The 26,117-nt window shown below is 39.3% G+C and overlaps 1 protein-coding gene across 9 annotated transcripts in view; it reads right to left on the reverse strand.

Moving 5' to 3' along the window:
- Positions 1-6,267: 6,267 nt before the first annotated feature.
- Positions 6,268-26,117, reverse strand: part of LOC116784323 (E3 SUMO-protein ligase ZNF451-like) — a 35,995-nt gene continuing 16,145 nt past the window's right edge. For 5 of the 9 annotated variants that reach the window (XM_032682840.1, XM_032682847.1, XM_032682845.1 and 2 more), the window contains exons 10-16: positions 24,084-25,735; positions 23,058-23,192; positions 19,338-19,468; positions 18,016-18,202; positions 9,399-9,473; positions 7,809-7,853; positions 6,268-7,377 (exon numbers count right to left, since the gene is read on the reverse strand). In XM_032682840.1, coding sequence (XP_032538731.1) covers positions 7,325-7,377; positions 7,809-7,853; positions 9,399-9,473; positions 18,016-18,202; positions 19,338-19,468; positions 23,058-23,192; positions 24,084-25,735 — 2,278 coding nt within the window. In that variant the 3' untranslated portion in view covers positions 6,268-7,324. The remainder of the gene's footprint in view (positions 7,378-7,808; positions 7,854-9,398; positions 9,474-18,015; positions 18,203-19,337; positions 19,469-23,057; positions 23,193-24,083; positions 25,736-26,117) is intronic. The other 4 variants (XM_032682849.1, XM_032682848.1, XM_032682843.1 and 1 more) reach the window with 4 other exon arrangements.

Genomic DNA, 26,117 nt, shown 5'->3' on the forward strand with positions numbered 1-26,117 from the left:
GAGAAGAGCCTGGCTGAGAAGACCCATTGAAGAGGTTCCCCTATGCTGAACACGCCCAGCTCCCTCAAACTCTCCTTGTAAGAGAGATTCTCCAGTCCCTTGATCAGCTTAGTAGGTCTCCACTGGACCTGCTCAAGGATCTCCATGTCTCTGTCCCCAGCCAACTTTGGGGTGGCTCAGCGGGGCAGTCCCGCCACCGGGACCGCACACCGCCTCCCCCCCAGCGAACATGGATCGAGGGCAGCTGAGCTCATCAGCGAGCGGGGCACAGATGGCCCACGCGTAAGGATGAGACCTGCAGCAGGACGAATGTTCCCTGTTGTCACCAACACCGCAGTGTCACCCATGCCCTGCCCCAAGCAGGTGCCTGGAGCAGTGCCCAGCCACCGCACACCCTGACACACGTGTGGCACCTCTGCACAGTCACCACACACCCTGACACACATGTGGCATCTCTGCACAGCCACCATGTGCTCTGACAAACGGCAGCCATGTGGTGCCTCTGCTTCTCTCTGCAGGCTTTGGGGGCACAGACAGACCCCGAGTTGCCCCTGCTGCTGTCCCCCAGTCCCCCTTTGTGACAAAAGCAGCAAAACCTGGACCAGGCAAAAGCAGCATGAACTCTGGCTCTTGCTAAACCAGAAGCTACAGTAGGAATAATGAGGTTTCCAATATCTTTATTAACTTTGTTCGAGAGGGTATGAGGATTTGCCTTCCAGAACTGATCTATATGGTTGGTTCATTGGTTTGCTCTTTCATTAAAGAAAATAAGAACCCCCACAACCAGTCAATGGTTATTTTTATGTAAAGCTATTAAAAAAGTGAGCTGCAAAACTGAAAACAGCTAAAAATGCAAGAAACAGGAGGAGAAAAAATGAAGAAGGGCTTTAAAAATCCAGCATTTGTGAGGGGAGAGAAAAGTTGAACCAGAAACAGCTCTTACTGCAAGCATAACCTGAACAGCATAAAACCAACTAGATACTGCTACTGATAGTGCATCTTTCTCTTGCCAACTTTGAGAGCCCCCTGACTACCTGCACAAAAGAAGCTGTTCCACCAGCTGTTATTGTCCAAGATTATACAAAAAGGCTTACTGGAAAGAAAAGTGGTTTATGTTCTCTTTCTGTGCTAGAAAGAAATGGTAGTGGATCTACATCTAGTAATGACTTGTTCCAAAAACATATTTAAATTGACTGTATGAAATGGTACCTTCTCTCTCACAAGCACCAGCAATTCAAATCACACATAGGCTTTACTTGCCACTACTGTGAGTATTAAAAAAGGAATTTGCTTATCCCAAAACTCCAGGTTTGGGCAAATACCCCATAGTTCTAACAGACCAATTTTTGGCACTCAGCTAAGAGGGATTTTGTTGCACAGGGATACTGTTTTGTATGTGTATCCCGCTGTGATTCAAAATAGCTGTTTTCTCAGGCTCGTCCATTCAGAATGATATCATGTCCCAAGTACTCTCGTTAAATTAATTGCCTGAGTTTTCTTTGTTTTACATGGTTGGATAAGCAAGGCTTGTTGCCTGTGAGCTCATGGAAATAACTTCATTTGAACAATTGTTCCATCCATCTCTCTACAGTCTCTATAGAAGATAATTAAAATCCATTTCCCACCCCAAACAGAAACCATTTGTAACCATGACATATAGTTTGCAGCCATTTATTTCCTCGGATCCTTGTATCTTTCCCATGTCAATTTATTTAGCATCAATTAGATTGGGTTTAAAAAGCAGAAATCAAAGTAGGTAAACAGCTCTGAACATTTTTCTTCCTAGCACAGGGGTTTAATTCCATACAGGTAGAAGCTGCAAAGAAATACAGGCACAGAACAGCTATATATGTCCAAACATATCACATTTGGCTTACCCTCTAACACCAAAATGACATTTTACCCTAGAAGTGAGAATGGCAAAAACTATGGAAAAAAAATGCAAGTTTAAAAGTGAAAATGGCCTTCCAGGACAAGCCTTGACATTACTGCCTGTGAAAACCAGGATTGCCCCATTTAGAAACTTGGAAGGACCTTGAAAATTGCTTTTCCTGCTTTCTGGGATGGTAGATTGCTCCCATCCCCTCTATTTCTTGCTGAGGTAAGTAAAGGGACAGTAGTCTTCACTTTTCCAAAATAACAAGCAGTTGGGCTGGAAAGATGGGAGTCCCTCTAGAGGAAGAAAAGTGACTCACAGTTGAACTGGGAGAATTTTGCAGACACAAAAGGCAGGAATAGGGTCCTTCGGGGCCACGAGGAAATGGGAGGAGGAAGGGCCCACACATCTGAAACAAAGCCCATATTATACACTCCTCCTTGCCATCTATGGTGAAGCAGTCAGGACTGCTGGTGATGCCACACCAACGCCCCCTCTCCTCATCATCTGCACAGCTGTGTCCATGTGAAGGGCTGCACAGCCCTGCTCTGGCTATGGGCACCAGTGAGAAGAACATGAGGAGAGTGTGTATTCCGTCATTCCTGCATTCCCACCTGAGCAGTGAAACCACTGGCTATTCCCTTGTTTAAAGTAAAGTGTCATAAAAAATGGGTACTGCTTGCAAAACAGAGCGATGTACAGAAGTCTGATTCACATGCACAAAGTCCCTTAAGGCAGCAGAAAGAGCAACTTTCCCAGGTCTTGGACATCTGATGTATCTGTAGAAGTTCCAGAGCCAAGGAGATGACCTACACCAAAAGCACTGCAAATTGTCATGCTGCTAAATAACACCTTAGTTCCAGCTTTGCCTTATTCCAAACCCTGATATATACCTTGTCACATACCTTAACACTTATATATGAGCTGTCATGGAACAGGATCAAAGACAAAGTCCACACCCAAGAAATGCCATCCAGGATTATATTCCTGCCTTCACCTACAGGAACTTAATCTTTTGAAGCTGAAAGAGGGGAAATTTAGGTTAGGTATATGGAAGAAATTCTTCACTGTGAAGGGTGGTGAAGCACTGGAACAGGTTGCCCAGAGAAGCTGTGGATGCCCTATATCTGAAATGTTCAAGGTCAGGTTGGACGGGGCTTTGAGCAACCTGGTCGAGGGGGAGCGTCCCTGTCTATGGCAGGGGGGTTGGAATTCTATGATTTTGTCTCTTCCAACCCAAACCATTCTATGATTCTTTCAAGAACCTTATGCAGGTGTTATGGAAATACAACAGTTCCCATGCATAGCAGAAGGATGCAGCCATGGCTTGGGCCAGCCAACCAAAACCAGCTTGCAGTCTCCCCAGCACTGTAACAACAGCAAATAAGATGGTCCAACCTGAGTTTTCAGGAGATGTTTTCAATCAAAATACGTCTGCCCCCTCATTTCACACCTGCTGAACCTGTGCTGCTGTCTTTGCTACTGTTGTTACCAATGCTAATTAAAACTAGCCCTGGGTTTGCCTGTACATGCTGCAGTTGTTTTATTGTGTAGGCAAGCCCCAAGGTCCAAAACCTGCCAGAAGTCTGAATGAAGACCTCTGTCTCAGGAGCAAACTCAGAGCTGGTGTGACCATTTTGGGGCATGCAGCAATTCATTCTCACTGGAGGAAAGCTGCATAATAAATGAGCCAGTAACTTCAGTACAGCTGCAGATGCTCAGCCAATTGACAGTGGAGCTCTGAGCAAAAAACCAAAGGGAAGGACCTTCAGAAATTAGGATACTGCAGTCAAAGTGAACTTGCAGAGATTTACAAAAGGGAAGGACTTTCAGAAATTAGGATAGTACAGTGAAAGTGAACTTGCAGAGAACTGGAGTTCTCTGCTAGGAGAACCTTATATTAAATTTCCAGGCATGCAGAGCTTTGCCATTCAAGCGCACATTCAGCATTCAGAAAATTTGCCATAAATTTTCTGACCTGTTTACATCCACTTTTAGAATATCTCAGACCATATTATTTGACTCAGATTGTTACTACTAAGCTCCAAACCACTTGAATTAAGAATTTCTACAGGAAACCTGAAGGGGTTAGGAGTGGCAAAGGAAAATGCAGATGCACTTTCATAAAGCTGCTTAGCTGGAAAGAATTGCCAGAACGTATCTTTGTGCTAATGTCAGCCAATTTTTCTGAATTCATTTTGAAACAATTCATCATTCATCCTCCTCACCTCCTTCCAATTTACAGCAGTCAGTGTAAACATAACCAGGACAGCACAAGCAGATGATAGAACACTTTCCTTTTAAGAAAGACGATGGCATAACTTCATACCTCTATAAACTTCACTATATTTGGTAAAGATTTGGTAAAGGTTTGCATTCTATGACCACTATAGGAACAGTGGCGGTCATTTCTGTATACTTTGAAAAGCTAAGAAAATTAATCCACTACCCAAAAAATATATTCAAAGCAAGTAGCTTACAATAAGCTAATCTCTTTTTTTTTTAAATATTATTAAACAGCAGAAGCAATCAGGCAGGCATAACACTTCAGTGCTCCAGTGTCTTAAATAAAAGTTGCAGGGATTTATTTGGTATCTCGCCTTGTCTCTGAATATGACCAAAAGAGGGATTTTTTTTTTATAAGAAAGAAGGTGGCACGCAAAGCACCACAGAGGTAAGAGCCTTATACCAATCTCAACCTGTCATAGTTTTCAGTTTTGTAAAACTTAATGCATGGATCATATAGAAATTAAGAGCATTAAAATTAACAGCTGGTAGTAGTCAGGTGGAGATTAGACTTTTTCCCCATTAAAAATAAATACAAAAAAAGCACCACTGAATTACTTTAGACTAACAAAGGATGAATTCAAACATCACCACAAAAGTAAATTCTCTTAAAAAGGGAAGGACAAATCACTTCTAGTACAAATGTAAAGGATGCTGGGCAAGCTCCTTTTAACAGACAAGTTGTGCTTGTAAATGCAGGCAAATCTCTCAGCATATGCAGGAAAAACCTCAAAAATTTCATCCAGTTAAACAAGACTCACCAGCCAAAACCATTAAATTCTGAAACACATTTACAAGACACCTTTTCCAGTTGAAGAACAAGGTGTTCAACCACAAGATGTTGGTGAGTAATAAGTCACATGTCTGTACACGCAGTGTTTTAAAAATCTAATTTTCTCTGCTCTTCTGGAAACAGAAGTATCACAAGCCTGTGATGGCAGAAAACTTCACAAAGAAAAATGTCATAGTTAAGAGAGAACCTCAAAAAGACCAAGGAAAATGAGACCAAATTTCAAGACGTTGCCAATTCTCAAGACTACTGTTACCAGAAAAAGAATACAGAAACTAGAACTTTATTAAGTTGTTTTATAAAAGCCAAAGCAGCAGTGGTGGGATTTGCTATTTGTTTTGATAAGCAGATGACAAGGCCAATACAATGTGTTTAATAACTGCAGCTTCAAGTATAGAGAATGTGTGTGTACACAGGGTTGGTTTTTTTTTTTATGCAACCAATTAAGTCATGGCCCATCAGGTATGAGCAAACTTTACATTTATGACAGAAAAAATTGTTATGAGAAATAAAGCACATAATCAAATTCTATGTTACACAGCAGACTCTGGAGAAAATTGTCTACCCAGGCTTTAAACATTGTTAAGTCAAACAAAGAACTTTCTCAAGCTGAAACATCTTTTCACGTGAAATGAATTTCCAGCTTTAGGGTCTACATGAAAAAAGAACTGCCCAAAAGCCTCTGTACCTTGGACTGAGATGCTTTTGAGGATGAAAATTGTTTTCTCTTTCATTCCACCCTCTACTAGAAGCACTTGGTGTGAAAAACTTTGGAACTGATTTAGCTTGAGGCAGTAGCTAAAGGGAATTCAAAATCTTCCAGAATAGGGCTTCCTCAGCAGCAGCAGTATGAACTATACACATAGATTAGATCAGGAGTACAACTAATCTGAGACTGGCAGCTGGAAAACAAGCAGCAGACACAAGTGGAAAACATTTAAGAGGTCCCGTTCACTCTGTAACACTTGGGTGTCAGAGTCAAATGTACTGTAAGTGTTCAAACAATTTTCTGTCATTTGAACAGTTTCTTCAAGTTGTATGCTTGCTAATGAACACTGAGATACCTCACTAGATTCTTCATTAATTCTACTTGTTTCAGCAAAAGCAATTATATCAGAATCATGATTGGAAATAAACCAGTGCTAGTCTTCTAGCTTTTCTAACCATGATGACAAACAGCTGTAGTTATTCTGACTTTTTGGAATAGTGAGAAAAATCCAGCCTTCTCCACGTCTTACTCTACAAAAAAGGTATTTGTTTGCATAATAAATATTTAGGGGTACAGCAGATAGAATCAAACTCACAGGGGAATGAATACTAAAAGAAGAATTAAGCTGGCCTTTTATTACATTGAGATTTCTTACTGACTGACAACAATCATTAACTGAAGTATAATAGGCTAGTAAAGCTGGACAGTTTGCATAGGTATTTTTAAACAAAAAAGAGAAAGATGACAGATAATTTTAAACACAGAAATAATCTCACCTAAAATAAGGACAGTACAAAAATAATTAGCAGATTTACATTAATTTATCCAAGGCCACCTCTTCATGAACAGAAGGGAGCTAAGACCATAGTATATAAAAATAATACAGTTTAAATTCTCTCAAATCTATTCCAAACAGAAACTAGGAAGTTCCCTTCAAAAGTTGTTCCTACTTCAGATCAAGGAGAGGAACTGAACTCGTCGAACTTGAAGCCATCAAATCCAACACTCTACCATGCTACTACTGAAAAAATAAAGCTCGCAAACTAACTGTACAACCTGTGCTCCTGATTCTGACATTTAAAAAATTATGAGAGACAAAATTATGGTCTATGAAGTTAGACTGGTCACAGGCATATGTTAGTTAGGCCATACGTTCAATATAAATCTGTGATCTAAGCTTCTCTTTATAATAAGATTAGCTAGGCAAATCTGAGATAACTTGAGTTTACTATTTTTATCTGTTGCAAAGATCACATGAAAAAGTAAATAAAGACAATGACATTTTGTGACAGAGAAATTAAATACAAGGACCAATGAGGAAAAAAAAGAGAACCAGGAGCCCCAAAATACCTAGTAAGACCAGCCTACTAATTAAGCAACAACTTATACAGATAGATTGGAGAGGCTTAGTCATCACCTATTAGAAACAAATATGCAAAGGCTTAAAAATTTATTTTTATCATACACAATATAGTGCAGTGAATATGAATAAACTCCGGCTGTTCATCAGTACAACAGAGAACATCAGATTATAAATCTAACTATTTTAGATACAGATGTGTTTTTAAAGTGGTATTTCTGAACCCTTGTAAATAGATGAACAAGCTTCCATTTCTGTAAGCAGTTCTGATGACATGGTGTTAGTATACTGAAGTATCTTCATTTACATTTCCTCAAGGCTCCTCTGGATAGCTTCTTGCAATTCTACATCTTGCTCTGTACAGATTAAAAAAAAAAAAGATTATAATCTCAAACTGTAGTTGATAACTAGTCATAAACACAACTACCTTAATATTACTACATAAAGCAACAAATTGCTTCTGTGAGTGATGTCAGCAGACAGCAAAAAACCCCAGAGAAACAGATGAACATATTTTCCCTACTGTTGTATGCTATCTTTTCAACACTTCAAAATATAGAAAATACCTTTACAACTTTCCACTGTACTAACTAGGGACAGCCCAATGATTACTTCAGGAGCATGATGCAACTATGTATTTAGTGGTCAAAATAACAGCAAGATTAGAACCCATGTGTATGCACCAACAAAAATAAACAAAGCATTAAAACAAAACACACACACAGAGAACAAGCAAAGAGGTTTCGGTCTTTTCATTCCAGTTCCGTATCCATAGATATTCCCATACCTACATTCTGACTTGGCACCACTGTTGTCACTCTTGGTAGAAAGGCTAGGCAAGTAGAGAAAAAGTCACTATCAACAGTAAGAATAGCCTAGATCAGGGTTATACTGTAACATTTTTGATGGGGGGGGAAAGACTGCATTGTAACCATGTGACTTGTTAACAACCTCTCAAACAACTTTCCTGATACTCAAAAAAGAAACTTCCATTTTGCACTACATTTAGGTAGGTTTGGGCACTAATTGTTTGGTGTTAGTGGATTAAATATCTTAAGTTAGACAAGGCATGTAGGCACTGGAAATATTAAAATCAATAGTGTAGTTGGAAAAATTAAAGCAGCTTTTCAGACACACTGTCATTCTTGAATTATTCCTCTGCTTTAGGAGGACATAAGCAAATCCTATAAAAAAAAAAAAGCCGTCTGTTCTTATGACAAAAGAAACAGAATTTTAAAACTTTAATTATTGTTGGGCTGTTGTACGTAAGGCTGAGATTTCATTGTATCAATGAATGCCCTCTCATGTCAGTAGAGCCATATTCATGCACCTGGACTTTCCTGTAAAATCCGGTACTACTAATACAAGAGTTTCTGAAAGAAAAATATTACAGAAACAACAAAAAAATTTTGAAACCACAATAAAGCAGAAAACCATTTGCAGACGGCTGCTTGCATTAAAATATGTTGTCATTTAGCCAGTAAGACTGTGCAAAAATCCAGAATAAGGTCCAAACTGTGACTCATCTGAAGCCAGGCTGCTTCATAAGGTCAGATGCCTTCAGCACTGCAGCATCAGAAATGGGACCTCCTGTATGCACCAAATGCCACTGCTATCCCTGTACTAGGGGGATGTAAGCACACCTTTCAGTGCTGGAGATGAATGTTGGACATTTAACAACAGTATTTAGTAACAGTTGGTAAACTTATAACTGAATTTTACCACTGAGCTTGCACAAATTTATTTTTTTTTTTGGTTTGGTTTTTTTAGTTCGTTTTATTTCCATCAGGTGGAAGGTTAGAATCAAGCCTTTAAGCAATAAATTATTTTCAAAGTGCACTGTGGTTTGTCACCAAAGATTCATGACTACACCGTATGCACAACACCAGTAAGCACAACAGCAAAAGGATGAAAGCAGTTTCAAATAAGGTAAGATAGGATGTGAACAGACAGATTTACTGCTGATTCAAACTTCTGCATAAATCTACAGCTCTTTTAGGAGACCAGAGTGCTTTATTGAGATATGATACCTAATTTTGAATTATTTATTCAGAAGTTCAACTATTTAGTTAGTAGTTCTACTCTGAGAAAACACAGCCATATTAAACTGGTACAAAGTGAACTCAGTCAAGTCTTGAATTGCACAATACTCTGTCATATCCCAGTGAAATAGATTTTCAGTCTGCTGGCATACTTTTCAGGTTCAGAATTTTAATTTATAGCTCATCACAGTGTTCTTCACTACTCATGACTGCCCAGCACAGTTTAGACAGTATTGCTAAGAAGTCACTTTCTGTAAAACTGATTGTAAGCTTAGTTTCTGTATCTTCCAAAATTAGTAGTGCTCCTGAATACAGAAAAGTAAAAATTAACAGACCTTCCTGGTTTTTTATTTCTTCTAAGCTCCTTTTCACTGTTACTTCCATATCTTCATCCTCTTCGCTGTCTGAACCTTAAATGCACAAACAAAACATAAATTACACATTGTTTCTAATAAAGACATTAACATCCTCTCTTGATTTCTCTTACTGTAACAACACTGAAGGTTAGATTTGAAGAGTACACCTGTTATGAACTAAAATACCAAGACAAAAATATACATTCTAGTATAGTTTAAGACAGTAACTCAAGAGAGTTATTTTTTCAGCTTCCTTCTTTCCCTTCTCCCCAAAATCTACAGGCAGACTGCTTCAATTTTATATTATTTTAAAGCAGTAACAAGAAATAATAGGTGCAGAAGTTACTGTGCCTACTGCACTTCGGTTTTTTTTGTTTTTTGTTTTTTTTTTTTTAGTATTCAGTTATTAAAAAATATCATTACTCGCTTTCTATAAAATGTATCAAGGATTTAATCATGGGAAGAAGTACTATAGCATGTCTCTGCCTACACATGACCACAGTTGTATTTTGTTGCTCAAATACTGCAGTTGAAAACGGTATTCTAAAACTCAACTGAGCAGTGCAATTCAGCAGATGTTGTTGTTTCAAGTCTCATAGAAGCAGAAAGTTGATACACTTAATTTAATCTGCTAATTCATCACAATCCAGCTCAGCCAAAACTCCACCACATTTCCCTTTCTTAGTAACACTCTTCACAAGGCTGGTTCCCAGTTCCAGAGTGACAGGTCTATTTTGAAGTGTCTAGAAGGGATTTGTGTACTTAACGTGGTAGCGTTTGGTTTTTTGTTTTGTTTTGGTTGGTTGTTTTTTCCCATTGAACAGAGCCTCGGTAAAATACAGGTTAAAAAGTAAGCCAATGAGTCACATTATGTATTCATTCTCCTGCTACAGGCTATTGCTATTTGGGGAGATGGCCTCTCTAATGACATCTTACAGTATTAGCAGTCAATCAGGTCTCCTACAGTCATACCAACAGAAGGACTTCTCTTAAAGTCATCACATTTATTAGTACATCGATGTACTTCTGATTACATTAACCAGCAACGAACATTCCGATATGGCCATCCAATTTACTGACTGTGTGACTTCTGGCATTTTAAATTACTCAACTTAGGTATTCAAAGGTACACTTTCCAAAACTTGTTTTGAAACCCCTGACATATAACCTGTTTGAGCAGCAACCTTACTGACTTTCCCAATTCCAGGAATACAAACTCCAACAGCTGGCGTCAAACAGTGATCAGCAGCCCCGAAAGATGCCAGAAATAGATAGATGGTCCTTCTCTAGTCACTTGCCAGACTAACTGTGAACCCCTTCTGGAGCTCCCTACTATTTCTGGGCAGAAGAAATACTATTTTTTACATCATTTTCCAAAGCAAACAAAGCAAAAGAAAGAAAAATCCACACAACTCCCCAAAAAGAGCAGTCAGTACAATTATTAATGAAAGGGAGGAGAAAGCACCACGTACAAGGCTTTTCACAAGTGGCTTCTCCCTTATTAACCATCCTTTTAATCTTCTAGTCTGGAAGACATCTCAGACTGCTCCGGTCAATTCTTTATCCACCAACAAGTCCAAACATCAAATCCACATCTCTCCAATTTAGAGATAGGGATGTCATGTTGGGACTGTGTCAAGGCCTTACAGAAGTCTAGGCAGATTACATCAGTCACCTTTCCCTTGTCAACCATTGCAGTTGCTCCATCATAAAAGGCTACCAGACTGGTCAAGCAATGTCACAGAATGGCAGAGGTTGGAAGAGACCTCTGGAGGTCATTTTGTCCAGCCTCCCTGCTCAAGTAGGATCATCTAGCTGACTGCCCAGGACTATGTCCAGACAGTTTTTGAGTATTACCAGGAAGACAATGTAGTGGGGAGCTCCAAATTTGTTAGTTATGACCTTACTGAGTGAAAGGATCACCTCCCTCAACCTGCTGGCAACAATCTTCCTAATGCAGCCCAAGGTACTGAGCCACTAGAGCACAATGCTGGCTCATGTCCACCAGGACTCCCAGGTTCTTTCCTGCAAAGCTGTTTCCCAGCTGGCTGACTCCTGGTCAACATATAGTGATGCTTGGGGCTATTCCTCCCCAGGTGCAGAACTTTGCACTTCCCTTTGTTGAACTTCATGAGGTTCTTGTCAGCCCACTTCTCCCTGTCAAGGTTCCTCTGGATAGCAGCACAATCCCCTGGTGTAGGAACTGCCACTCCCAATTTTTGTGTTATCAACAGATCTATTGTGGGGACACTCTGCCCCACCATCTAGGTCATTAATGGACATTAAACAGGACCAGACCCAGTACTGACCCCCAGGGTACACAGGTGGTTCCTGGCCCCCATCTGAACTCACCATGTTCCATGTCTGGCCATTCAGCCAGTTTTCAATCCATCTCAGTTTTCTCATCCATCTCACACTTCGTAAGCGTATACTCCTGGCACTGCTGGCATCTTCTGATGGGAAATGTTTAATTTTGAGGAATCAGACACATCTTGTCTCTCTTGTCAAAATGCTCAGCACATGCTACAGGCTCCCAACTCCTCTGGGGTCAGAGGAAAATCCGTTGCCCAGTTTCAGAGCCAAGAGATCTTAAGATAGACCCTTTTGGCTAGTACATTTTATTAGATAAACATAAGCTAACAACCTCTGACTATACCTGTTGTCTCAAAAGATTCTACTGCTCACTACTGTCCTCATATACCGACATATTCCTGCTGCAAGAATGAGAAAACAGGAAGGCAAACTCTGGAGGAATAAAAAGCTCAGAGATTAAAAAGATTAAGCCTATAGATGGAAGCAAATACAGTGATTTTTTGATATTTTATGAGTCTCACAGAAACCTATTCTGGGAAGAGACTGGTAACATTCACAGAATGCAAGCGCCACCCACTGTTCTGCCATCAAAGCGCCACAGGCTGAATTTGGATTAGTTGCCCACACAGCTCAGGATAATTTACCACTATATCTAATTCTCTTCTCTTGCAACCTCCTCAGCTACCACCATCCCTTTAGTAACTTCCATCAGGTTTACCAGTTCCTGTGTCTCACTAGGGATTTGATTTCCCTTCCCCAGCCTTCATCCTGTTCCCTTGCCACACAACACACCTCCTCTGTCTATTCCATTGTGCAGTTTCACACCCTCATCTTCACTTTTCTTTCCTGCAATGCTCCTTCTCTTAGTCTTTTCAGTAATTCCCAATCTCACCTATCTCTTTTCCATCCCAATGTACTGTGACATTCATATCACACTTAACTTACTGTCTCTCCAACCACTGACCCTTTTCCTTTTACAGCAGGTGTCTGGAGTTTTAGTGCTACTTTAAGGATATAATATGTTAACCTCATTCAGGATCCTAGTAATTACTTAGCCAAAAACTTACGATCAATACCTCATCCTTACCTTTGTTAGCAATGATGTTTGGTATGATCAACTATGTCGCCTTTAAAATACTGTTCCCTTGGCTTCTAGAATCCTTTCCTTTATTCCTTCTTTAGTATGTCCCTAGAGGATCCTCCCCACATACTCCTTCCCAGTACTTACTTCTCTAATCTGCTTCTTCATGAAGGTAACATCATCAGTAAATGCAAATACAGCTACTCCCTGCTGAGGATTCACAATCACACAAGACCTCTCTTCCTCCACGCAACCCAAAGCTTCACTCCAAGTATCTCCCTACAGATGCTCATTCATCTATCTGTTCATTCAAGTGTAGCACAACTAAACATAAAGCTCTCAATCCTTCACTCTCCTCCAAATCCACTTCTTGGAAACTGTGGGCAATATCATGATGGTCACTAAGAGTTTCATTTAACCTTCATCTTACACAATTCACAACAAGATTCACATCTCAAATTCACAACAAGATTAAACTAAACCTCGAGGATTTCTTTGTATTATCTGATTGGTGAAGTCTTCCCACTTCATCCACTTGGTTACAGCTATTGTTCAGACTCATTATCTTAGGTCTCAATATATTGCTTTCTCCCTAGGGCATATACATACATTCAAAGATGCACACAAGAAATGCCACTGACATACCAAAGGCAATAGTAACTTCCTGTTGTAGCTAAACACAAGGTTATAATTGAAGAGTGACTTTCTTATCATTCCCTACTGCAATAGGCTGTGGCTGCCATAATAAAGGAATAGACTCTTACTACAGCAACTATAATTCATTCATGGTGCATCACGCTGCAGATGTTCATACCTTTCACATTCAGTTTCTTTGGGAAGTGGGGGCTAGAAGCTGTGACCTACCTTTAGTCATCTGCAGTTTGTTTCAACTGAACATTTGGAAAAAGCACAGACTGGGGACAGATGTATTCATGTTGGACCTCAGCACCCACGAAAATCTTGACCATGGAAAAGGCAAGCAACTATTCTCAATTTCTTCTATAAAGTAATTCTTACATCCTCTTAAATTCTTTTGTAGGCTGTATATAAACCAAAAGATTTTTGGGGTAGTGGGAGCTAGGAAGCTTAGCAACATTTATCAAAATGAACTGAAATCCTGCTCTTCCAAATATAATGAGTCACAGAAGCTGCATTTGGTAGTACTTAAACACTTCAGGCAATAGTAGCAGATTGAAGATGCAGGCTGACAACTCCACTTGAGCACAGTGGAATCATACCTTATGGGTCACAGAAAGAGGTGCAGTGGCTATCTGGCAGACAACATACTACACTACACTACTGCTTTTGACAGGCTTATGAGACAGACTTCAAAAGAAAGGATAAGAAATACTCCAGAAAATATCCTCCTATTATTATAAAAAAAGAGTCTGATTCACATAAGAGCTCAGTCACTAAAGGATCTCATTTGAATATGACTGTGAGAAACACAGTTAAGCTAAAGCCATCCACTTACACAAAAATATCTTGTCAACCAAGAAGTCGTGGGATTCCTGCCAGTGCCTGGACGGGTGTGACAACCCCTAACCTACCATCAGCTTTGCCCTCAACACTGACCAGTGCTCATTAAAAGTATAAGCTGTAATTTCAAGACACATAATATCGTCAAGACAGACAATTGAATAATGGTGTTTTTCTGTGTGCTACAAATTTTTCGTTACAAAGGGAGACACTGAAAACTCTTCCCTTCCGCACTCCCCAAACCACTCGATTAACATGCATTAAGCTCCCACCACGTCTTGTGTCTTCAGCATAAAAGCAAAAACCTTCTGCACTTATGAACTCAAGTGGCTTAGCAGCAGAAGAGAACAAATAAGATTGTATCTCCTGCCTACTCTTTTCATGTCTCAAAGGAAATTCATGCATCTGCTACAACCAAGGGTCACCTAAAGTAATGTATGGTTGATATCCCTATTGCAACATATGCAGGAGCTTTTATTTTTATTTATTTTAAAATGAATACACGTACCACAGTTCCCACAGCAGTTCTGCTGATGTGGTAAAATGGTTCACAAGATGCACCTGTCAGATTGCCACATTCAAACATAACCCAGCTGCTCAGAAGCTAACGATAGCTCTGTGAAGGTGATTCAGGGACACAGGTTTTTCATTTTGCAGCTCATCCAATACCAACAATGGTCTTATATTTTTCAACGTGATTCTCTGTCCTAAGTGTTTCTAACTTATTTCTCCCTCCAGAATAATAGCCATAGGCTTGAGAAAGTCACAAAGCAAGCAATTCTTGTTTACATTTCCTTACAGTCAGCTGCATTTCTGTAACAAGTTATACCAGCCTATGATACACTGCACAACTTTCCATCTCAACCCTCCAGCACTGGTGTTGCCACACTAAGACTTGGAAATGATGGCTGATGCTGCTGAGCCACACACTGTGTGTACTATGCAGTGGCTTTATCTTTTTAAAGACAAACTTTATAAACTCTTGGTAACAACATCATCCCACTATGCAGCAAATATAGGGCTGTTACCAAAAGTAAATTTTCTAATGTTTTGGTTTTATACAGGAAGAGGAGACAAAGGCAGCTCTTGCTCTCTGGGTCCTCCCCTGCTGATATTGACTTTTACTTGAAAAAGGGGACCAAGGATAGCTCAAAACATTTCTGTTCCTTACAAGTTTGCTAGGGAATCCCAACAGCTAAAGGAATCATGTGCCATTCCATCACTTTTCTGCTCAAGGATTAATTTTTTTTAATAGTGACCACACAAATAACTTAAGTGGAATGCACAATGATCAGCCAGCCAGCAAGTTAAGGTTTGTGGCCCCTGAGTAGTGCCAATCACCATAACAGTAAATTAAATATTAACTTAGTAAAGGACATTGAAAGAACAGTTATATTAGGAGACTTCCAAAAGCAAGATCAATATAAAAAAAAATACTTGAGTATCATTTATACACAGAAAAGGGTTATCTAAGTCATCACCTCTGAGCCAGTATACACTGGTGAATAAAGCTATAACAGCAAAACTACCTAGGCAGGGAGCCAGAGTACCCTTATATAGCAAAACAGTCATTCCCCTATCCTCACTGTCTCATATCTTAAGTTGCACAACACACTGTACAAGAAATGAAGCCTGTACAGGCTAAATCAACTGCTTACGGCTCTCTTCCAACTCTTCCTCCCAAAAAATATACAAAGATCACAAAGCAAAAACAGCCATTCACATTAATTTACAGTTATACAGCTATAATTACATTAGAAGAGATCAATCTAGACATTTCAATATACTCTACAAAAAAACATTTGTACTGGGAATGCAATACATTTGTACTGGGAATGCAATAATGCATAGAAACACAGAATTGGAAAGGATGTTAAAGATCATCTAATTTTAAGTCCTCTGCAGGGACACCTTCCACTAGGCCAAGTTGCTCAAAGCCCCATTCAACCTGGCCTTGAACGCTTACAGGGATGGGGAATCCACAGTTTCTCTGGAAAAACACCACTCAGTGCTTCACCACCCTCAGAGTAAAGATTTTCTTCCTAATACCTATTCTAAACATACACTCTTTCAGCTTAAAGCCATTCCCCCTTGTCTTATCACTCTATGACCTTGTAAAAAGTCCCTCCCCATCCTTCTACAGGCTGCACTTAGGTCACCTGAAGCATTCCCTTCTCCAGGCTGAAGAAATCCAACTCTCAGCCTTTCCTCCTAGAAGAGGTGCTCCAGCTCTCTAATCATGTTTGTGGCCTTCTCTGGACTCGCTCCAACAGGTCCATGTCCTTCCTGTGCTGGAGACCCCAGTACTGGATGCAGTGCTCCAGGTGGGATCTCAGGAGTGTGGAGCAGAGGAGCAGAATCCCCTCCATTGACCTGATGGCCATGCTTCTTGTGATGCAGCCCAGGACACAGTTGGCTTTCTGGGTTGTGAGCACACATTGCCAGCTCATGTCCAGCCTTTCATTAACCAGCACTGCCCCCCAAGTCCTTCTCAGCAGGGCTGATGTCAATCAGTTCATCCCCCAGCCTGTATTGATACCAGGGGAGGTGCAGCTTTATGGATAACCCTTCCCCCTTGAGAAAATGAACTGCACTAACAAAAGTGACAATTCTGTAATTAATTACTCCAAGGAATTTTACTGGTATGGCTGATTCTGGCTGGGAATCATATCTCCATTATCCAGTTGAAAAATCTAGATCAGCAAATGCTTGGGGTGGCCAGAAAAGTCTATAAGCACCTTTTCTGTATCAAAAACACATAAATCAATTCCAGCTCACCACAAGCAATTTTTTTCAGGAAACTATTATCCTATCTTTCTTTTTCCCTTTATTCAATCAATGCAAATTTCACCATTCACTCCACTTTAATGTGATAGCTCTCACAAATCTGTATCAGGACTAGCAGTGTATTTTTTCAGAAAAAGGTTATGGCTAATTCAGAAACAGCTTTCTGTAATGTGCCCACAGTTTACAACCCCACAAAAATAAAACAAGAGCCAGGAAAAGTAATAACATGTCTACAGAGAAATGTCAGGTCTTCTAGGAAAATATCAAAATATTTTAAAATACTGACAAGTATCAAAACTCAGCTCTGGTATCCTTTGCATGAAAATGAGCTGGCTCAGTCGTCTTTGATTATCCCATATAAAACCAATGTAATTGTTTCAGTGTGTCATTAGAATCTGGCATTTTAGAGAACTTCAAAACATCCAGTGAATTTTTTTTTTCCCAAATGAATGTGTGAGTCATGTGCCAGTGAAGACAATTGTCAAATAACAGGAAGTAGCCAGGAGGACAGAGTTAAAATAGGCAGAAATATTTTGAGAAATAACGATGCTCTAGCAGGGTCACATTTGTTTTGGACCCAGAACAAATCAAGCTAAGCAGATTTGAGTACAAATTGACAAATGTGCACACAAGAGTACTCTAAAGAGCTTCTCTTTAACTAGAAAGGAGTGTTCTGACTCAAACAACAGTTTGTCTCTTGCTATAATAAAGAATACAGGGATGATAGAGTTTATGTTGAATAAAAATGCTTAATTAAGTCTAGTTTCAAAACTTGCTCCAAGCAAAATGCTTTTCTGATCTGTATTTCATTGAAATTCCAGTACAATGCAAGAAGCATCAAGCAACAGCTTGTGTTACCAGCATAAGGATTCAAGTCTTTTATTGGAAAGAACTATCAGTTTACTGGAAGAATTGTGTTTAATATTTACTTTCTACCTTTTGTGGTATCTGAAATGCTGTTTAGCAAGGCACACATCATGTCTCCTTCAATGTGGTGAGGATTTAGGATGCAAGCTGACCGCTGGGTCATCTTAAATTGGTTTTCCAGTTCCAGGAAGCTTTTGTCTCCAGAAAGTACAGTGAAAGGAATTTGCTTGGGCAGGTGCTCATCCAGACGACCAGCCTGTAGGGAAACAAATGACAGATGTTGAACTGAGATCATGTTTTTCTCTCGTGGCATTTGGTTAGCTTTGTGCAAGATAGGTCTTCATTGCTTTCTACAGCAATTTACTCCGGCTTTTATGATCCAAGCCACGTTATACCACTGTGAAAGGTACCGTTTCAACAGTTTGATCCTGCATTTCTTCTCTACATACAATAATAGATACAGGTAATGGCTACCAGAACAGTACAGAGGATGGAACAAATTCCTAAAAAGCAGCATTTTAGAACAGTCTCCACATAAAATTAGTCATCTGTGCAGAGCATTTTAAGAATAACATAGAAAGTGTAAAGTAACAAAACCACTGTTGCAAAATGTGCTTATATAATTAGATATTAATAGTTCTATCTAACTGATAAAGCATTATATGGCATCAAGCTGCACCAGGGGAGGTTTAGGTTAGATACTACAAAATTTTTTTCACTGAAAGGGTTGTCGAGCATTTTAACAGGCTGCCCAGGGAAGTGGTGGAGTCACCATCCCTGGAAGTGATCAAAAATTTTGTGGGTATAGTACTTATGGTTTAATGGTGAACACGGTGGTAGTGCTGGGTTCATGGCTGGACTTGATATTAAAGGTCTTTTCCAACTTTAACGATTCTATGATTCCACATAAAGAACCTAAGTGCCCATGGTATCGCAGGTTCCTGTCTTTCACCTGCACATCCCCAACCCTGCCAAAGTCCAAGGTCTACTGAACAGAGGCACTGCTTGTCAGCTCAACAGGGTCTGTGAAACTGGCACCCATTCAACTCCACTGTAAAGATGGCCCAACATTTGGGCTACTTGGAGAGAGAGGCAGGAGTTAAAGAGAAATGGTAAGAATTGTAGAGTTTTTTATTCTGCATTCCCTAAGCAGCTCTCCTTCTCCACGACAGACTGATGTCCTATTTGGGCTAACTTTTAAATCACTTCTCAATTGTCTGCCTCCACTCAATCCAGTGACAGGTTTATCATTCTTTATAGTGGACACATAAGTATCATGAAAAGAACCTAAGAATCTCACCTGCAATTAGTATTTAACACCAATAGCTGATATTATCTGCCACTCTCCTCTGGGTATAGAGGAGCAATAAAGACAGTATGCTCTAACTTACATGAACACAGAGAGCAAAGTCTGCTGCTTCTCTTCTGGTGCCGCAACGTGGATGAAGAAAGAAACATCCAATCCTCTTAAGATAATTGTAAATTTTGCACTGCACTGGAGGTTTCCAGTTGCTGTATCCTCCTAAACAGTGAAGAGGAATAAAATTAATAATAAAAAAACCCAAACATGAAAAACAAACAAACCATGGGTTTGGGTAAACACATCTCTATAAATTAAGAGTGCAAGAAGGCAAAAGCAAAGATAAATCTGTCTTTAAAGGCAGAATGTATTTTGACCAATGTGAAAGCTAAAAAAACCCATATAACCAAAATCCCCCCAACCCCCTTGTTCTTTATTTAGAAAGCCAAAAAAAAAAAAAAGTAGCTAGCCTGATACTACCCATTCACTTTTGTATGATTTTTTTGTTTTAATTCTGAAAAACTTATCTTGTAGATATCATGTGCTTTTAGACTCAGGGATATGGTTTTTTTTCCAGTTTGAAGCACAGTTATGGTTAATGTGCAGAAGCAGAGGAACTCCGGGAACATAGTACAAGTAACAGAACTGCTTCTCTTAGGGAAACTATATATATATATATATACACATGCTATGCCTGACACATCAGAACTCCTTAAAAAGAAGGTCCAAGAACTGGAACAACAGCTGAAACAAACGCTAGAGTCCTAATAAACCGTTGGCTGCAGTCAAGGATAAGCAAAATGAAGCTACAACTGGGAAAAAAGTGCAGAAATTTTCTCAGCAGTATCCTAAAACATGTAGTTACTGGCTAAGAAAATATTTGGATAATAAAGATGAGCTGAGTAATGTGTCTGCTACAGATAAAAACAATACCAGGCTGAAACAAGTTGCAATGGAAAGGAAAGAAGCAGGAAGTCTTTCAAGAAGAGAGGGAAAACCACAGGAGCTTGCAGTTACTATGATACCATAAAAAGGCAAACAAATGAAAGGACAATTTGAAGAGAGCAACTAAAAAATTCATAATATTCCCAATTGCTAAGAAATAATGGCTCTGCAAAGGGGAGGAAAAAGTGTTGCTTTATCTGCCAGCTGATAGAGTGGCTGGATGTAAGAAAGGATTTTGAATGAAAAATGAAAGCAGTCACTGATGGCACTTCACGTGAGGACATGGGAAACTAAGGCTCAAGTACACAGGCTGCAGAGGATGGTGTATGTCAACATGGCCACTCCCAGTCCAACAAACAAAAGTACTCCTCAGTAGATTTCTCCTGGGTTTTTTTCACCCTTTCCAGCCTAATGGCAAGAAGGTGGTATAAAAATGATCTCAAAGATAAAGATTTATTAAGAGTCCACATAGAAATGATTTAGTGGTATTTACCTATGAGAAAAAAATGCTATTTGCAACTTGTTCTAATCTGTTGTGACAGCCTCAGGCACTGCTATTTGGGAAAGACTTGTAATCACCAAACCTAGGGTTTGGCTGCATAAATGTACAACATAAGCAGGACAACTGAAAACAATGACAGAACTGTATTTAATGTCTTTATTTGTTAGCCAACAAATGCATGAAGACAACTGAGTATCTGAAGACAGAAACCATGCAAAGTCGGGACAATACAATGGAAGAACTCAAAGCAAAGCTAAGGGTGTACTAGCAATAGGAATAACAGAAATTATGTAGATTTATCATATAAAAATAATAATTAAAAAATTCAGAAATGTTGTTCGGGAAATGCAGGAAAAAAATAGAAGAGACAAGGATGTTGCTATATTTTCATAGGCTAAACAAACAAGACCAGCATGCCTCAAGTAACTGAGTAAACCATTATTATTACGAGAGGGTATCTACAACAATAAATCCAGATGTGCCTGGGAGACTTAGTGCTCCCAGGCTCCAAAACAATATAATTGTCACTAATAAACTGCTAAATTCTTCTCTAATATGAATATGGCTCTTTTTAATCACAAGTAACGCTTTAGCATGTTTTTTTCAGTTCAGGTGCATCAGGGGCCATTCCCAGGAGGCAGTGTGCATGCAGCAAACCTGTCCAAAAGTAAGACACTGAGTGGTACTAATGTGAGCTGTGCTGTGCCATCAGGCACCCGTGTTTGGAACATCTCCGGGCACAGAGTCTTAACTAGCACAAAGGTACCTTTTGGTAAGAGTATCATTAATACTAGAAGTTCCTGACAAGATTGTACTGTGATTACTTTTTCTTAAGTCAGAGAAGAGAAATTTCTGACAATACAGCTCAGACATCCCTGGGTTCAAACAATTTTTTCTTACTGAATCAAAACAGCATGTTAACCTTGGAAAATGGTAATAGCACAGAAGTCATAACAACAAGCTTAAGTCAATTAAAAACAAACTAGTTTCAAGTAAATTAGACAGAATAACAAAGTATGACTGAAAGCCAGTGTCTGAATTCACATGGGGAAAGATTTACATAACTGTGAAAAATTTTTCTTAACTAAGTAATTTTTTATAATAGATGATCTTTAAAGTTCATTCCAACCCCTTAGCATTCTATGATTCTATAATATAAATCCCCAAAATCACAATTTTATGTGGCTTGCATGTGCACAGGAATGCTGTTACAGAAAGGTCAAGGGCTAGGCAATGGTAATACAGTTAGTGATACAGAAGTAATGCCTGAGCAGAACACAAAACTCAGGAGCATAACCTCCTTTAACAGGGAAGACCAGAGGATTCGTTCCCAGAACTCCTAGCAACCAGATATTAAGGTTACAGGTCCAGAAGCACAGATGACTGTTCGAACAACTAACACTTTACATTAACAGCCATACTTGCTCTGCCTTCATCAGCTAACTGGAAAACCTGTTTCTAAGAGGGAAAAAAGACTGATCCAGGCATCAACAGGCCTTTCTGTCCAACCTGAGCAGCATGACAACTCTCAGCTTTCAGAATGTTCTTGATTATCTTTTAAAGGAAGAGATACTCAAAAACACTAAGCAAAGAAGTGCAATGCAATGGTGTTTACCAAGTATAAAACATACCCGACAATTCCTACAAGTCTGTTAGGATGATACCTGTGTTTCAGGCAATAAATATTTTGAAAACATCCCTTATCTAGACTTTACTGAAGAGTTCAAGGTACTACAGGCAAAATAACTATAAAGGCAGATACAGAGAAAACCAGTAGAAAAACCATGAGGTGGCCAAGAAGTTGGTTCAAAACCAGTCAGGTAAGCAAAAGTATCAAGGTAAAGGAATGCTGTTGGCAGACTCTGCAAAGTGATATGATCATTTTCCCTTTCAACCCAAACTGTTCTATGATTCTGTGAAACTCATGACAATGTGAGTTCCATCAATCGCCCTGTACTAAACTAAATTTAATAAGACTAAGAATGCAAAATCATGCCTTCTAGAAGTAAAAAACAAAAAAGGGTAGCAGTATTATAAGAAGGACTTGGGAGTTAAAGCAATCTCTGAGTATTATGACTGTCCTGATAATTATGAAAACTTCCTTAAACTGTATCATATTAGGTTATCAGGGAAGCCAGAATTCTGGAACAATATTCTACACAGAATAGTAGGAGCAGTGGAGGTTAAGGCTGAGTTTAAGAAGTTCAAGAACATTTGTGTTACATGGTGCCTGTGCCACTGCAACTTAAGAAGCCTTAGTGGCTGCTTGCTCCTGTTCATTGTCTCAGATTCAAGGAATCTCTGCTCAAGTAAATGCATAGACTTGTTAATCTTATCTTCCAATTTCCTTCAAACATTTTTTACCTTGAAAGCCCCAGATAAATGTCCCTTGGTTCAGGTTAGCTGGCAGCTGTGTGAAAAAGCTTCCCCAGTTGTCCAGATCCACCAACACAATGTGAGTCATGGTACTCAGGTAGTCAAGATCAGGAAGATCACCATCTATCAATGGGATAAAAAAACACATTTAAAATTCACCTTACTTTCTGGTCAATCAACACACATCAACTTGAGACACACTTCTGAAAATTCATGTATTCAACTGTTACATAAGCAAAGTTACAAAACATGGTCCTATTTGGCAACTGCATAGATTTTAAAATCAACTGAATTAGCATTTAATCATGCACAAATCAGACATAAAAGCAGCATCTGGCTGTATGATGCTGTTGAGCTGGATAGTTTTGTGGTAAGCGCAGAAAGCTTGTTGTCCTGCACCAAGACATTTTAATAGTGCATTTAATATTCAACTGTGCACCCCCAACTATGACAAGTCTCTGTGACATTCCATTGCTTACATGCACGTAAAACGTTTAGGTATGTACTTTTTGCTGTACATCTAACATGAAGGTCAACCTCTTAATCAAAAGTATTATGACACCACTAGTAATTAAGAAACACTTTCAACTTCTGAACACAAGGTACACCTTCAGTGTACTTAAAAGTGATCATGAACTTAAAAAAAAAATTGCATGTTCAAGGAAAAAAAAAACCATACTACATACTGAGAATATAAATTCTCAGCAGATATTGCTATTTGGCAAGCTAAGAAAACTGAGGAGATGATGATATAATAGGACTGCCCACACAGAAAGCACTACCAGGATCATAAATATTTATACAAGTTTCTCTTGAACGTGTATTATAGATCAGTTTTAGATTTCTACACACTGGATCTCAAACTGAGGTCCTTGGTTGTCCTCTTCCTTTTAACACCAAATTATGCTCCAAACTAATTAGAAAACTAAATGTTTCAGTCTCAGGACTGACACTGAAACAGAGTGCGTTAAAGACAATAATTTTTTCTAATGTTGAAAGTAGTTTTCTACATACTTTCACTAAGTTCTTCAGCGTGTGCTGAGTCCTCATTATTTTCTTTCCTTTGCTCTATTGGTTTCTGCAGAGGAGACAACTGTGGTCTGTCCTGAGTTTTCGATGGAGATGTTTGAAATTGTAGCCTGTGAGGTTTTCTGACCTGACAAGCCCCACTTGCCGTGAACTTGAATACTGTGTTTTCTGATTCTGATGCAAGACTTGATATATCAGGTTTCTGCAAGAAGCAGTGTTTCATGTGATAGTGTTGATGTGCACTGGGAAGATCATTAAAGTTTTTGTTGCATGCAGCACATCTAATGACATACATCTCTCCCTTGGGTTTCAGTGACGTGTGACTCTTGAGATGATTCTTCAAATCAGCAATATTCTGTGCCGTTGCAGAACACAAGCAGCATCGAAACCATAAGTTTCCTTTTTCCAGCATGGTTTTCTGACAATTCTCATAATCGTTTTTCCTGTTTATTTTGGAGACATAAGTTGTCCGGCAACCACAGGTTAAAAGGTCTCCTTGTTCAACTGGGAGGAAGTCCTCCTCTTTTTTTATCGATACTTCCATCTGCTCAGGCACAAATGTATAGTCCGTGCTATGAATCTCCGTATAATGGATTAGAAATTCTTCTTCTGTGTCAAAGAAGAGATGACCACAAAGGCCACAGAAATATTTAGTCGTCTGTGTCTCCTGATTATGATGCTCTTGGAAGTGCCGCTCCAGCGTTCCTACTTTCCGAAAGTGATTTCTGCATAAGCCACAGGAGTACCTGTGAAATGCATGGCTTTCTAAGGACATGCAATGTTGTTTAACGCTCTCTTCAGACTCAAACATCTCCTCACAAATGCGGCACTGCCATTTTCCCGCGATAGGACTTCTTTCAGGGGAGACTTCCATAGGGCTAGAAATGCAGTCTTTATCTTCACCTGCAGAAATGCATGCTGTGTCAGAAGCACATGGCATAGGTTCATCTTCAACATCTTGCTCATAATAGTAACTATGTCCACCATGAAATTCAGTTATGTGTCCCATAATATCCTCTTCTCTAAGATCTGCAGAACACGCTCTGCACCAGAGAAGAAAATTAGTCAAGTGTGCTCCTCCATGAAATCGACTCATATGGAGGCGGATAATGCTTGAATTTTCAGCAAGCTTTCCACACACAGCACACTTGTGACAGATCCTATTTGCTGATAAAATGTGATTTTCTACTAACTCTTCTGTAAAAAACTTTTGAAGGCATTCACAAAACCAGGCTTTCACTTTGCAAGCACTACCTTGACTTTGGTTTGCTACATTATCTTCATTGTTACCTTTTAAATCACTCTTCCTTTTTGAAGGTGTAGACCCCATTTTACTGGCAGACTCATTTGAAGCCAAATGTCTTTTAAGCAGAGGTCTTGACCGATCCACAATATGGCACAAATAAGACTGATTTTTCTGTTTTCCATTGATATGACAGAACATCAGGATGGACTCTTCCATTGTAGTAAAAACTCTAATGTTATGTTGAGTGGTTTGTTTGTGTTGGGTTATCTGATTCTTATTAGCAAACAGTTCATCACAGTTCTCACAGTAACCTTTTGTTTTAAATATCTCTGCAACTTGGGAGATGCTTTTCTTCGACAGTGCCACAGGCCCAGAATTATGACAACGCATTCTAGAGCGGATTAAAAAACATAAAGAATTTATATCATAACTTGAAACATTTTTAAAATTTCAGATGTGCTTCGAAATATTACCTAGTAGCTACAGCAACCAGTGCATGGAAATAGTGTCCTCTGTATACTTTAACCCACCTACTAGCTTGCTAACGAAACCATGCAATGTGTATCTGGTCTCTGCATTTTAAAGAGAATTAGGTGCTTATTTCCAAAGCCAGCATTAAGACTGATGGTTATGTTGTTGCCTCTGTACATTTTCAAAAATCAAACACTGTCAACTTACAAACAGCAGAACAGACACCAAGTTCTGTTGTTCTGTTACAGAAAATACAAAAAGGATCCTGACATTGATCAGCATTCTGCAGTGTGGGGTAAAAG

Source organism: Chiroxiphia lanceolata, chromosome 3 (genome assembly GCF_009829145.1).
Source record: "Chiroxiphia lanceolata isolate bChiLan1 chromosome 3, bChiLan1.pri, whole genome shotgun sequence".
NCBI lineage: Eukaryota > Metazoa > Chordata > Aves > Passeriformes > Pipridae > Chiroxiphia > Chiroxiphia lanceolata.